Consider the following 15,317-nt stretch of genomic DNA (forward strand, 5'->3'; position numbering starts at 1 on the left):
AGCAACATGTCACTTAAATTGTCACATCCCGGCCCGGGGCAGACCACTTCCCCGGCTCGCTCCACCACCGTAGCACGATATTGTCCGATTTGGGCCCCGACCACGCCCTCACAGTTTTGTTTTTGGGAACTCACACGAGAACTTCTCGATGGGTCACCCATCCTTGGAGTGCTCTCGTGCGCTACTCGCTTAACTTCGGAGTTCCAACAGAACCCGAAGCCAGTGAGCTCCCAAAAGGCCTCGTGCTAGGTAGGGATGGGAATATACATATAAGGATCACTCCCCTGGGCGATGTGGGATGTCAATAATAAAGATTTGTTTGATTATATAGCTACGTCTAGTTACCTATAATATGGACACATTTAGTTTTATAGTGGATTTGATTTTTAGTATTTCTCGATACATTTGGAATGTAAATGTACCAAAATAGGTTATCTGATAGAGACATTTGGTTTTGTGGCACATTTGGGTTGTTTTGTTCATTTGGTCTTTTGGTACATTTGGAATCTAAACGTACCAAAAGGGTTACTTGACAATGGGCACATTTGGTTTTATGGTATATTTGAAATTTTGGTACATTTGGTTTTTTTTGTACATTTGAAATTTAAACGTACCAAAAGGGTTACATAACAATAGGTACATTTGGTTTTATGGTACATTTGAATTTTTGGTACATTTGATTTCTCGGTACATTTGAAATCTAAACTTACCAAAAGTCGATACTTTTGTTCTCAAATGTACCATAAGTTTTTTATATATTTATACGTGAAAAAAAAATGTATTGAAGACTTTTTATTGAGACATTTTTAATAGAAGGATTTTTTTTTTAAAATACTGATAATAAGAAAATGAGGAATTAGTTAATTAATTTTTTATTTTATTTTATTAAACAAATATCATTTAATGCGTAGAAAGGGATTGTCACATCCCGGCCCGAGGGGCACCACTTCCCGGGCCCGATCCACCACCGTAGCACGATATTGTCCGCTTTGGGCCCCGACCACGCCCTCACGGTTTTGTTTTTGGGAACTCACACGAGAACTTCCCGATGGGTCACCCATCTTGGGAATGCTCTCGCGCGCTACTCGCTTAACTTCGAAGTTCCCATGGAACCCGAAGCCAATGAGCTCCCAAAAAGCCTCGTGCTAGGTAGGGATGGGATATACATATAAGGATCACCCCTGGGCGATGTGGGATGTCACAATCCACCCCCCTTAGGGGCCCGATGTCCTCGTCGGCACACACGCGGCCAGGGTTAGGCTCTGATACCAAATTGTCACATCCCGGCCCGGGGGGCACCACTTCCCGGGCCCGATCCACCACCATAGCACGATATTGTCCGCTTTGGGCCCCGACCACGCCCTCACGGTTTTGTTTTTGGGAACTCACACGAGAACTTCTCGATGGGTCACCCATTCTGGGAATGCTCTCGCGCGCTACTCGCTTAACTTCGGAGTTCCCATGGAACCCGAAGCCAGTGAGCTCCCAAAAGGCCTCGTGCTAGGTAGGGATGGGATATACATATAAGGATCACCCCTGGGCGATGTGGGATGTCACAGGGATTGACGAAATTAAATTCTGATATTATAGGCAATTAGTTACTGAGCTACCTTATGCCTCTACATAAATGCATTTAAATTAATGACATGAAGATTAAATAAATATAAAATTATTGAGGTTATTGAAGTGGCAATTGATCAAAGCACCTTGATCAAATCTTTAAAATGGATCAATATTTAATCTAACTATTATAGAAAAGATGCAACGCATTCTAATTTTTCCTAATTAGCAGAGAGGCTTCAGAAGGATTCTTTTTTAAATAGACTCGCGATTGAAGACCACTATTGAAAATATCAGAGAACTGGCGGGATCTTTTGCGAAAATTGCATGGAAGCATGTTCATAGATAAGTCGAACTTTTTTCGAGACATTTACAATGATGAAACAAAAATCGACTACTTGTTACTCCTTGCAATTCATTATTTTATTTTTCTGGATGCTACGCTTTTATTTACTCAAGAACATTAATCCAGAAGAGAGTATCCAATCAAAGGTTGAGCAGGCTCGGAGTTGGAGCGGCGGGCGGAGGATTGGTGAGCATGTGTACCACTTCCCTCATCGTTGGCCTGGCGGGGCTCTCGTCCTCGACGCACATCATGGCAATCTTGAACAGGTGTACCACGCCTGCCAGCGGGTACCCGGAGAGCCTGGAGTCCACCACCGCCAGTACTGACGCTGTATCCGACGGCTGGGGGAGCTCCGACGTTGTCTCCCGCACCCATCTTACTATGTCCACCCCGTCTCCGAATTCCCCCACCGGTTTCCTCCCTGTTATTAGCTCCAACAGCACCACGCCGAAGCTGTACACGTCGCTTTTCTCGTCAACCTTGAGTGTGTAAGCGTACTCTGTTCGTACCAACGCATGCAAAAAGGTCAGATCGTATACAAGTACATTTGCCAATTCACACATTAAACTGTCAAAAGATGAACGAAATTTCATACCGGGAGCAATGTAACCGTACGACCCAGCGATGGAAGACATGCACTCGGAAGCCCCAGCACCCTGCAAGAACTTAGCGAGCCCAAAATCTGCAACGTGGGCCTCCAAATCCGAATCCAGCAAAATATTATTGGACTTAACATCCCTGTGAATAATCAACGGCGAACAGTCGTGGTGGAGGTAACAGAGTCCCTTGGCGGCCTCCACGGCGATCCGATACCTCCTCTCCCACTGCAAGTGCCCGCCCTTCGTCCCATGCAGCAGCTCTCCCAAGCTCCCATTCGGCATGTAATCGTACAGCAGCAGATTTGTGTCCTTGTTCGACACGTAACCCAACAGCCTCACGATATTCCGGTGTCGGATTCTTCCCAGCGTCTTTATCTCGGCCGAGAAACCGTGATCGTTTCGCCCGGTTCCTCGCCCAACTAACCGTTTGATCGCCACGTCGACACCGTCAGGCATTGACCCGCGGTAGACTATCCCGGCGCCGCCTTTTCCGATGATGTTCTCTTCTTTAAGGCACTCCAGGACATCCTCTGCTCTGAAACCGAGGGGCTTGAAGGCGGTGAGCCGCCACGCCCGAGAGTTTTGGATTTTACTCCTACTCATCCGGTACGCCGTTATGAACAAGAATAACAGAATCGTAGAGAGTCCGATGACGATGAGAGCGATCTTGGAGGTAGCGAACGGTTTAGGGCGATGGAACAACGGGCACTGGACGCTGCGTGGGGAGCAGAGATGGGGGTTTCCGGAAAATGAGGTGTCGTTGAAGACCAGGAACTGACCGCCGGTTGGTAACCTGCCGACGAAATTGTTGTCGGAGAGGTCGAGAGTCGTGAGGCTCGTCATGTATCTGATTTCGACGGGGATTTCGCCGGTGAGTTGGTTTCGGGAGAAATTGAGAATGCTCAGGACTTTCAGCTTCGCAATTCCTTTCGGGATTTCACCAACCAAACTGTTTTGACTGAGATCGGCGGACGTCAGGGAAGAACAGCCAGAAATCGAATCCGGAATTTTGCGGCTGAGGCTGTTGGCGCTGAAGTTGATCTTCGACAGCAACTTTAAATCAAAGATTTCCCACGGAATTTCGCCGGAAAATCCGTTCATCTCCAGGTAAAGAGTTTGCAGGCTCTTGAGATTCCCAATCGCCGGCGGAATTTTTCCGGAAAGATGATTCCCGGAAAGTGTGAGGATTCCAATATTTCCCCCAGACATTTGCTCTGGAAGTTCGCCGGACAAGAAATTGTCGTTTAGCTCGATCATGATCAAATTGGGCAGACTGAAAATTCCAGCTGGAATTGTTCCGCTGAGAGCGTTCTTCATCATTCGGATTTTCGTCAGCGAATTGCACCGCCCGAGTTCCTCGGGAATCGGCCCGAAGAAGTGATTATCCATCAAAATAGCCGTCTTCAAATTCCCTCCTGTACACAAATCCCGTGGAATCAGTCCGGTAAGGTGGTTTCCGGTGACGTCAAGCTCCTTAAGCCTGCCGTTCCGCCCAAGATTCTCCGGCAGCTCGAATGTGAAGTTGTTCTCCCATATTTGAAGCACCTCTAGATGAGGAAAATCGCCGATAAACTTTGGAATCGGACCGTAGAGATTATTCCTGTACAGATTGATGAGCGTGATGTTCTTGAGCTCCGAGAAGCTCTCCGGTATCTCTCCGGAGAGCTCGTTGATGGAGAGATCAAGAGACATGAGCCTGTTCAACGCCGAGAGCTCCGGCGGAATGCTACCGCTGAGGCGGTTCACCTGTAAAAATAGAGTGTGCAAGTGTTTCAAAAGGCTGAGAGTGGTGGGGATGGGGCCCACGAGGTTGCAGCTGCCCATGTCGAGGATTTGCAGCGAGCTCAGCGATCCCAGCTCCGGCGGAATTCCACCGTCGTAACTGTTATAGTACCCTACGTACAGTTCCCTGAGATTCTTCAACCGACTCAAGCTCGCGGGGACCCTTCCGCTGAGCAAATTACCGTTGACACCCAAATACTCCAAGCTCTGTATCTCCGAGTAATTCTCTGGAATTTCGCCGGTAATGAAGTTCCCGCCAAGCTGGAGGTGCTTCAGGTTTTTGAGACTGACGAGCTCGACGGGAAGTGTCCCGGTGAAGTTGTTGTTGTAGGCGTCGAGAACCTCCAGCTCCGTCATCCCCACCACGATCTCGATGGGGAAGCTGCCGTGGAACACGTTGCCGGAGATGTTCAGGTGCTTGAGATCGATGAGGTTGGCCATCTCGGCCGGAAGCCTCCCGGTGAAGTTGTTGCCGGCAATTGTGAGGTTGACGAGCTTGTCAAGCAGCCCAATCTCGGCCGCTATCGTGCCGTAGAGGGGAAGATTCGAGACGTTGAGAGAAACGACTCTGGAGTCGCGGTCGCAGAGAACGCCAGAAAAGGAGCAGTGAGATGAGAAAGGGTTCCAGTCCTCGAGCCCATAACGTTTGGGGCCGATCATGGCGGCCTTGAGCTTCAACAGCGCGTCGAGGTCGCCGTGTCCGCCGCAGGTGGCGGAGCAGAGCAGTAAAACGACAAAACAAACAGGGAGAATCCAGCGGAAGCCGGAGGTAACCATAACTAATTAATCGTCGTTTTTTTAGCTCTCCTTTGTTTGCAGAGATAGCGTTTTCTGATATATATGCAAATGCGCAATGCGGCGGCCAGAATCAAAGATGAAGAATAATGAAAAAGTAAGTGAAAAATGGGAATAAAGTTAGCACGAGAGAGAGACGCTCGCTCCATTTCGTCGTATCAGCGTAATAGCTCACGGTGCGGTTAAACGGACGGTTAAGTCTCCGTGTGTGTGGTTTTTATATTCGTACGGGTACAGGACACAAGTTAGACCGCAGAGGACGGTTGAATTGACGGCGTTAAGAGGTTGGTACCCTCTGCGATTCTCAGTCGGATGGGTGTGTTTTGACGGCGTGATCCGGAAGTCTCTGGCAGTGGCCGAACTGTCTAATCTCTGCTCTCTAGTGTCAGTTCCCTCTCTTTCTACTTTGACGTCCTTGGTTACCCCTTAATCCCTCCGTTATCCTAATTACATTTTACTCTAATATTTTTCTCCTCGTTTTTTATGTGGAAGCTTGGGAAACTTTCGTACGAATAACTTGGCTCGTTGGATTTCGTGGCAGTGCGACCATGCCTGGAGAAGGAGAGCTCTCTTTGTTTCCCTCTTTGGAAAAGGATCATCCAGGGATCATAGGGATTCCGTGGTCAAAATTAGATCCTCTTTTAAGGGTGAATGGTTTGGATGACCAAAGCCAATAAGAAATTCTGTTTTGTTAATATCGAAAGAACATATATCTTATGTAAGCTTATTCTTTCATAGCAAAAAGACTATTATTTTGTGACTCATCAGTCACAAACTCCATTAATATATGATTGCAGAGATTGATCATAACATGTCGTTGCGGTTTTTAATTTCTTTGAAATTTTGCGTTATAAATGTGGTTTTGTTTTTTTTTGGGGCCAGTGATCAGAAACTAAGGTTGATGTGGAATTGTGGATGCGACCTTTCTGAGAACTGAGGATCCGAATGGGCTCGGGGCAAAGCTGGGCCCAGATTAAAGACTGCGTCTTTTTCTAGACGGTCAACTTTCCGTCTGACTCCAATTGGCTGGGAGCTAAAAGTCCACTCATTTTCCTGTCTTTTATCTCTTCTGCTTTCGTTTATTTCCTCCTTTCCTTTGAGAAGTTTTTCAATGTGCTAAAAATATTGTTTAGTACAACAAATATTATAATGAAATTAGTTGAATTTTTTATTTTTTAAATTTTCAACTAATAATATTATGACACTTATTTATCGGGCCGAATTCAAGCACACTAAAAAATCTAGTGTTAACTAGCAATTACCACTACTAATGTCAAATATGAAGTAGTACTATTCTTCACTTCTAACTAAAAGTTTTGTCACTCAGTACCATAGTTTGGTGTTATTCCTCTTTACTTAGAAGTGAGAGATCTTAGGTTCGAATCTTATGGATGACGAATTTGATACTAAATTAGGCTGTGAATTGTATAGCTTAGCCGAACTCCCCATCTTTTTGGTGTAAAAATATCAATGTACTATAAAAATTAAAAGTTTTAAGTTCAACTTGCATGCCGTCTCAACCTTCCATCCCCTTAAAATAACGTATCTTCTTCCCTTTCGACTGAACTAGAACTACACTATTAGGTACATCCTCGCAGGCGACAAAACCAGCTTGAAATTGTATGATGAGTTCAAAACGCACGAGCCATATACATTTGTGGAATTTTCCTACGGATAATGTTATCGATTTTCCTTCTCAAGTTTTCACAAAGTTAGAAGGATGAACATGTACCCACAGCCACAAGTCTCCACTTTGATTCAAGACCAGGGAGAACAAAACGAGTTCACTCGTAGACAATGTTCTTAAACATTTTGGTTGACAACTTTACAACAAAGTAAGCTTTATGGGATATGGACCTCTTTTTAATGGCACAGATGCTAAAAACGAAAGAGACGTTACTGGAGAATTTGGGTGGGGATGTCTCGATAACCTCACAAATTGTAACAACAAGGACAGCAGCATTGATTCTGATTTGATCCAAGCTGCTCATTGTTCTTCCACTAGGGTTGTGGGAACAGATTCATATTCTTCAGATCATGCGTGTTAGTGGATGAATTCTCAATTGCGGGAATCTATAAGCTCAGTGTTAGAAGAATAAAGATGGTTATTTTTGTATCAGTGACACTGAAAACTATTATATTAGGATTATTATTGTCTTTAGAAAAATTAAAACTTTTAGGGTGGTTTAGAAAGTAGGGGAATTTTCGTTGTTGGTAGGAGGACATTGCATAGTTCTAAGTTGCTAGGGACTATTTTTATAGGTTAATATTCGTTTTTCTTTACTGCTCAAGTACCAATGGTTATATGCTTTCTTTCCAAACTTACGTCCACAGGTGTGGCCTCAGCCTCAAATAGGTTTGACAATTTTATGCACAATCTGTTAACACGATACAAAATGACACAAAAATATTAGGTTTATGGTCACCTCATTAAAAAATGGGATTGTTATTAGGTCATCCGTTAACAAATCAGATCATTGTTAGGTCACCCACTAAGATAACAAGTATGACATGTAAACGACCCGTTTGCCATTTCTGGACATTAGGCACGGCAATTTATTACATAACCCATTAATCTTACACGAAACGACACGAACTGTTAATGAGTCAGGTCGTTATCGTGTCATATGTGAAAAACCTGTTAAGATAACGAATTTGGCACGACATGAATCAATTAAGATAACTGGTATGATACGAAAACGACACGAACACGACAAATATGACCCATTTGCCAATTCTAGCCTCAACAAAGGGACTCTATCCAAGAAATAATTGTATAGTTTGCTATATTAAGTATTACGTTATAGATGTCTATCTAATTGAGAAAATTCACCGTACAACAGGTGATATATATTTGTTCGTAACGATGGATTCTAATATATAATTGAAATATCCGAGAGTAATACTAACAAAGTATTAACTCATGGTTGTAATAAAGAATTATGTATCTATACTTTGGTAGCGTGACATATGACACATTTTCTCTCATCTCCTTATGTAATAGATTGACATAAAAGAATTTAGGTTATGACACGGTAGACTTTCACTTCTATCTCCTAAATAGTGCATACAAACACACCACAAGCTTTTGGCTTTGGGAGTTGGGTCAAGGTAACCTTCAAATTTGTCTCTTCTTAAACGATAAGGATGATTCCTATTTTTTTATAATTTGGTAAGCGAAAAAGTAAAATTTGTCGTAAGTTCTTTGTTATCTCATAATTTTAACATAATTTTTATGTTAATTGAAAAATATTACGTTAAAAATATAAGTTGACAAAATTTATGTAAAATCTCAGTTTGACAGAGTATTGTCGGCAAAGCCTGTGCCTATGCTTATGCTGACCTGCGGAATCAGATTGATAGATTGATGGATGGATGGAAGGAACAAACTTTTCAAGACTTGCAATCTCTTCATCAAGTGTGTTCAGTGTTCAGTCTAATCGAGTATAAACGCCGCAAATGGTCACATCACACCCCTCCTCCGTTGATTATCTTGGGTTTTACATTAAACGGGTTGGTTATTTGGGTTTCTCAGATAATTCGGGTTGGATTATTCGGGTCTGAACAATCTCAAACTGGACCCCAGAAATCTCAGTTCAGCTCTTTCAAATGGGGACTTTTCGGGTCTGAACAATCCTAACCAGAAAACCCGGACAAGACGAAGGAAGAGACGTCCAACTATTTGTGTTGCCCAACCCAGCAGCTTTGTGTTTGGAAAATTAGTTTTTTATTATGATTATTTATGGTTTTTCTTGTGGGCCAAGATTAGGGTTTCTAGCCCGTTAAAAATTAGCTGGGCGTTGATTTAGTGTTTTACTGGAGTGCTTGTATTCATTTATTCTCAACTGTCTAGCAAGATGCAGTATGACGGGTTATGCAGTGTTTATTTGTTTTCAATTAATAAAGTATAATTTGTGATTTTATATTTCGTTTGTTCATTCACGTATCTCTTGATGTTTAACTATTTACACCCACTACGGATGCATCTTGAGTCGAGCAACTTGAATCTGCACATGCTCAACCTGATTTAAAAAACCAACCAGATGGGTGAGAATTAAGTAAAAACCCATCAAAAATAAAACCCGCTAAGGAAATAATACTATAGTAGAAGAAAAAAAGAATATGATTTACTTAGCACACGTACTTAATGATTTTATTCCTAACTTGCATAAGATTCCATCGATTGCTTTGCGCTGTTAATTTGGAATACCACTAAAGTTTGCATACTGTAGGCAAGTCCTCCCTATGGAGACATGAAAGTTAAAAGAGATGATTGATCTCAAACAAGAAATATATTCATCGATAGCATATTCTGAATTGTCTGGTAGGGTGAGAAATCAGAGAGAGTAGCATTTACACAGATTTATGAAAACGCACGGGACATGATCCGAAACGAATCGAAATTTACAGGGCATTTACCATTTCTACACAGAATTCTTTTACTGCAATACCCCTCAAGAAGCTGTTCTCCATTGCAGCTCGAGTTGAAGCCGTCCATTCTTCGAATCTATCAGATCGTATTTCTCATTGATTCTTCTATTGGTAACAACATCCGCCAAGTCTATGTCCACGTATCCAAGAGTTTCCTGATCGGAAGGAAAAACACCAGAGGGTTATTTCAAAAACGCAAATCTAAATAAGTTGAATGTGTTTCAACTGTGTTACCTTGGGATGCAACAGCCCCATCCTTGAGGAGTGGCTAACCACTTCAGCATGAAGCCTCTCCTTTTTCGGTGGCTCTTCCAATATAAACTGAAACTCTTCTTCCCATCTTGGATCCCGATTTTTCTTGACAGGCTGTGTCAGTTCCCAATGAGATTGCAAGTAAACATACAAAACGTTTATAGCCAAGTTAAACTTTGAAATTCCACGATCACATAAAATGAACGGCATTCAATCGTTTCTTATTGTATCAGCATCATGGAGGGAAAACCCATGACACTTGCATAACAGTTCGGGAACAAATTCGTCTATTCATCGGAAGTTCTTATCCGACACATGCATCAGCACCAATAAAGTGATTTCTTTCACATATACAGACAATAAGACTTCACCATTTCTTCTCATCTTTCAACTAACTTAGAATGCAAGAGTCTCCGACTAAAAAAAAGCCTCCTTTCCTTGCTACGGGCCTTTAGCATGCAGTAACTATAGTTTATAAACAATTAAGAGGAAAAACGGAGAAAGGACAAGGACAATGATGGACTTATGTACCTTGGTTCTTTTCTCTTCGCCCCTGAAAAGTATGCGCACTTGTGGGTTAGTGTGGTGCTTTCCTTCCACATCTTCAGCTTCATGGACGGTAACTACAAGTGCACCACCAGTTGCAGGTGTTCCTTCAGGAGCCCTTTGTACAGCATTTGGATCTTCATCATCTTTAGGCATCTCATCCTCCTTAAAGGGTTTATAGATCAATTCCACGACAAGCTGTCCACGTGACTTGTCATTTTGAGCATCATTGAGGTCCATGCTCTTCAGTATGTCAAGAGTCATAACTTTGGGCTCTTCAGGTGTAAGTTCTTTCAGTGGAATGACATTTATACCCATTTTTTCATGCTTGCCAATCTAAGAAAAATTAAACCCACATTATTATACGTGTAAGATGATAAATGTAGAGAACCAAGGGTACAATGTGGCTTCTCGCTTATGTGTATTTCTATCTATCCTGGAAAGAAAGAAAATCATGCTAAAAAAAAGACGTATCTACTTTCTTTCACATTTCCAAACAAAGAATCATACCTTTTCCCAATCATAAACCATCAACTCTAATGCTTGAGTCTCTGGGTCTCTGATTACGAAATTATACTCTTCATTCCATTCAGGGTTCAAAGTGCCGCGTTTCACAGTTGTTTTCTTTGAAGGAAGCTTGTCCTCAGTGAGCTTGATTTTCACATATGGATCTGCTCCTCCTAATAAATCTTTCTTTTTAAGCTTCATTGCTTTAAGAACTTTTATATGCAAAATCCCAACAGGCTTCCTCATAGCCCTGACAGAATTAAACAAAATTATTAGTACACAACAACCAACTTACACAAGTACTCGAAACGAAACAACATGACACATACATTGCGGGATCCATGATTTGCACTTCTAGGGCTTTGGGCCATAGGTACATGTTTGCCACTTGTTCTTTAATAACCTCCTGATGAATCAAAACAGAATAACAAAAGGAAGCAAGATGGCGTTGAGAAATTCAAGTTTCAAGTAGAATATTCTATAAATAAGTAATCTATGCATCTTGGTATAACATATATACTAATCATCCTTCGTATACGATGTAAACACAAACCATATCACTGCTTTAACCTTCGCAAAAAGTAAGAGATGCTACCTGGACAAACCTATACAGGCCAGGAATAGCCATAGCATCTGCTCCAACCAGTTTTAATCCAAAGTCAACATGCGGCTGCAAATCATTAATAAGATAGTTGAGAAGGGAAAATAGAAAGGAAAACGAAATGGAAGTAAGTGGACGGGGTAGACGTGGCACATTATAGACACCGCAACAGAATTATAATTCTGAGGTTGTCTATGGTGGGGTGGTCATGGACATCTAATCCCAGTATACATCTCTAATAGTCATAATTACAAAAATTGAGCCTTTTTCAATTAAACTGAAGTCATATAGAATGTACATCTGAAAATGACATTAAATATAACACATTTCCGACTCTGGATTGTCAGGTACCAGAATACCAAATCAATGTAGTTATATAACATACCACGTCCCAGACTACCAACTAGTTTTCCGCTGTAATACAATCATCAAGCATGTAAGCAATATGAACATGGAATCAGTACCATACCTTCTCCATCAGAGACACGAAAATTTTTGAAAAACAAGGAAAGGCTGAAACCAAAGGCTTCAGGCTGATGCGTGGACAAGCAAACACTTGCAGATCAACCACCTGAAACAATCCAAAGAATCAATGCTTCGTTCAAATCCAGTAATAAGTTTCTCGTCTTAACTTTTATTCAAAGTATTAGTTCATGTGTTTGCATGGAATAGGCAGACCACCGCTTGGGGTAGTGTGTGTGTGCAGGCATACTGAACTTTAAATATACTAGTTCCTTCATGGAACATACCTGAACTGTGGCTTTCAAACCAAATGCTTTAGCTGCAACAAGGATGTTAGGATTGCCTGCCCACTTCAGTTGTACCTCCATTATCAATTCCTTCTCACCGGTAACATACACTTTAATTCCTGCCATATACAGAAAAACAAGAAATGAGCACTCCGCACGAGTATTGCATAGCAGGGGAAAACAGAACAAAGGTTTAAAATAAGATAAGATGGAAATTTTAAGGCGGATATCATCTTGTTCACAGTATACTATGTCAAGAAATTAACAATAACAACACAAAATAAAAAGTGATAAGTAGCATATAACCGATGGGTGGGATCGCGAAAACAGAATGCAGATCCAAAATTGTGTGCGTGTAAGAGAGGGAAAGTAAGAGGATCAACTCAACCTTGAAAAGTTGGCGGTAGGGTGCCCAAGGAAAGCGCTTCAAACTCGACGGAGTCAATTTTGTATTTCGGAATTTGCTCAGCAATAATGGGTTTTGCTATGGTCCTCGCAGTTTTGCAAATTGCCTAAAAACAAATTCACCACCAATACTCAGTACAAAAGAGTAAGAGAGAGTCAACCAAGCAAAACACCCCTGGAAAATATGCGAATACTGCTATAATATGTATGCATTACCTTGTCCAGGTAAGGCCACATGAGCTCAATAAATTTGTTGAGCCAGTCAACCTTCACAGAAACAAAAATCATGATAAGCTTCTCTTGTGGCATTTGTAACACTAACTCAAGAAAATAAATTTGCAAAAACCAAAATTTCGAAAAGTGAACATACACGATCATAGTCTGGATTTTTCACCCACATGGGTATCTCCGGAAGCAGCCTCTGCAGAGTTTTCGAATCTTGCTCGACCAATGGACGAATTGCAGGATTCTGGGTTCATTACAAATCAGATATGTCACAAAAATTGACATTTGTTGAACCAAAACACAAACATTATCAGCAATCAGCCGAGCAGTAATCCACTAATAGTTATAAAAGAACCGACCTTGACATCAGTTGGCTGGAAGTAGATGAAGACGTAATACCCGATCACAAGCCCAGTTGAAGTTCCAACTCCAAAACCCACAAAACCCAAAATCGCACTCAGAATACCCATCTCAAATCCGTCCTCAGAACCTCCGACCACCCCAAAATCCCACACTACTACACAAGAACAAGACTGTAAAAACCGAGTACGATTCAAAAACACCTCTCCAGTTCCACTCCTTCCTTTTCCTACACACCAAGACTACAACATGAAAAACACAGTAAAAAAAACCTGTAAAAATCGCAGAAAAATGATCACATATCTGAATTCCCGTAAATTGTGGAAGACCCAGAAACCAAAAAATGGTTTATTTCTGCCGCGTGGAGAAGGAGTGGAGAAGACGACAATGCTTATCTGAAAGAAGCAGATAGGAGCATTAAAGGAAGGCACTTATTCTTGGTGGGATGCTCTGCTCTCTCTCTCTCTCTCTCTCTCTCTCTCATCAACGACCACTGGATCCGATTCCAAGCAAACGGCTGGCGTTTGTGGGGTTTCTTCTCATCTGTCTCGAGTGTCGGTAACGTCTAAGCGGTTTATTGGCTCGCTCTCTCTCTCTCTCTGTCTAATCTGTACATATTTTTTACAGCGTTACGAGATTATTGTGGGGAAAGAATCATAAATTTACGGAATTAAAAGGGAGATAATGATTGGTTTCTATTTTGGCTTTGTGTCCTTCTCCCTCTTTTGTTCTTTTGTCCTTTTTATTTTCTTCTTTTAACCGTTTCAGTTAGTACTTGCTTTCCTTCTTTGTCCACAATCCGGGGAACTGGGTCCACAGGATTTTAGTGTCCGGAGCTTAATGGTCAATTTATCTGATTAGTGAGTAAAAGAAATCAAAGTTGTTGGCTTGTGTGTGGTGGTTCAGAAAAATGAGTTAATAAAAGCAGTTGGATTCAATTTGTGCTGTTCAAATTAGTTGATCATTAGGCTTCGGACACTAAGGTCCGGAGCGGATCCAATTTTCACAATCCAAAATGCATATATATTTAGGAAGAAAAGTGAATATACACACATATTTTTACATCTCAGACACTTTTGTTAATTTTTTTAATTTTTTATATTGTTCTTCTTCAATTATTCGATTCGATGGCGAAAAAAGAAGAAGGTTGTGTAAAATGTAAAAATGGTTATGATCTTCTTCAATCCATTTGATTTGACAGTCGAAAGTTGAGAGGATGTGTGAGAAGTAAAAATGGGTGTGATCTACTTCAATTCATTCGATCTGTCAGCCAAAAATTGAGAGGATGTGTGAAAAGTAAAAATTCGTGTGTGGATAGCACTCCACATTTTGGAAAAATTTTAGTATATTTCGGAATATTTTATAGTGTGCAATCCATACACATATTTTAACTCCACACAACCCTGTTAGTTTCATCTTTTGATATCTCAATTTATTCGATCTAATGGCTGAAAATTGAGAAGTGTGTGTGGAAGATAAAAATAGATGTGTTGATAGCGCCATCCTATTTTATACTCAAGAGTTTTAGAAGGATTAGTGTTTAGGATTAAACAGTGTTATTGCCTTAAAAAACACAGTGCTTATGTGAGATTATTCTTCAACCGAATGTGTTTTAGGTTTCAATATTTTTCTCCTTTCAGTTTAGTTTAGATTAATAGTATCACCTGTAATAAATAATAATGAACTCAAATTTCAAATGCAAAAATATATATTCGTATCAACGGAGTTACAAGCTCGTTTGATTTATATAATGAATTTGATATTACAAAAGTATAAGTGTAAATAACATTGGCATCACCAAAATATAAGAATAAATAGCAAAAGAGAAAAGTAGGTTAGCATCAAGCATTAGTGCTTACCACGAACAAATTCTCCCCTTTTATGAATTGTTACTGGTTGTAATTCCAATATTTTTTTGATTTAATAAACAAACATGATTCACTTTAGATTGCGTTAGGTAGGTCCAACAAAACTTGTTTTAGAGGCATCTAAATTACGTCCTTATCTATATGATAGCTCTCATACAGGGTTTTTGTATTATATTTTACACCAAACTGTGGATTGGTCAACTTGAGAAATGCTAAGAGCGAGATTCTCAATAAACTCTCTGTCACTCCATAATTTTTATTCACTATTTCATAATATTTGTAAGAAAATTG

General features: G+C 40.9%; 2 protein-coding genes across 4 annotated transcripts; both read right to left on the reverse strand.

Moving 5' to 3' along the window:
- Positions 1–1,872: 1,872 nt before the first annotated feature.
- Positions 1,873–5,153, reverse strand: LOC125479339 (receptor protein kinase CLAVATA1-like). Its single transcript, XM_048588545.1, has 2 exons — positions 2,502–5,153; positions 1,873–2,405 (listed from the first exon to the last, which is right to left on the reverse strand). Exons 1-2 carry the CDS (start codon positions 5,062–5,064, stop codon positions 2,047–2,049), a joined length of 2,922 nt encoding a protein of 973 aa, XP_048444502.1. The 5' UTR covers positions 5,065–5,153; the 3' UTR covers positions 1,873–2,046.
- Positions 5,154–9,355: 4,202 nt separating this feature from the next.
- Positions 9,356–13,733, reverse strand: LOC125479360 (synaptotagmin-2-like). 3 transcript variants are annotated; one of them, XM_048588587.1, is made up of 13 exons: positions 13,431–13,733; positions 13,158–13,312; positions 12,944–13,042; positions 12,790–12,840; positions 12,557–12,680; positions 12,169–12,287; positions 11,889–11,990; positions 11,414–11,488; positions 11,148–11,224; positions 10,822–11,068; positions 10,297–10,647; positions 9,748–9,879; positions 9,356–9,668 (listed from the first exon to the last, which is right to left on the reverse strand). In XM_048588587.1, the coding sequence occupies exons 2-13, from the start codon at positions 13,266–13,268 to the stop codon at positions 9,537–9,539; spliced, it is 1,620 nt and encodes a 539-aa protein (XP_048444544.1). In that variant the 5' UTR covers positions 13,269–13,312; positions 13,431–13,733; the 3' UTR covers positions 9,356–9,536. The 3 variants fall into 3 exon arrangements, with proteins under 3 accessions (XP_048444544.1, XP_048444543.1, XP_048444542.1); XM_048588586.1 differs by having other exon boundaries at positions 13,158–13,315; XM_048588585.1 differs by having other exon boundaries at positions 13,158–13,733.
- Positions 13,734–15,317: the final 1,584 nt, after the last annotated feature.

This window comes from the organism of the source record quoted next, unplaced genomic scaffold (assembly GCF_019419815.1).
Source record: "Pyrus x bretschneideri cultivar Hongxiangsu unplaced genomic scaffold, Pyrus_bretschneideri_v1 Contig28, whole genome shotgun sequence".
NCBI lineage: Eukaryota > Viridiplantae > Streptophyta > Magnoliopsida > Rosales > Rosaceae > Pyrus > Pyrus x bretschneideri.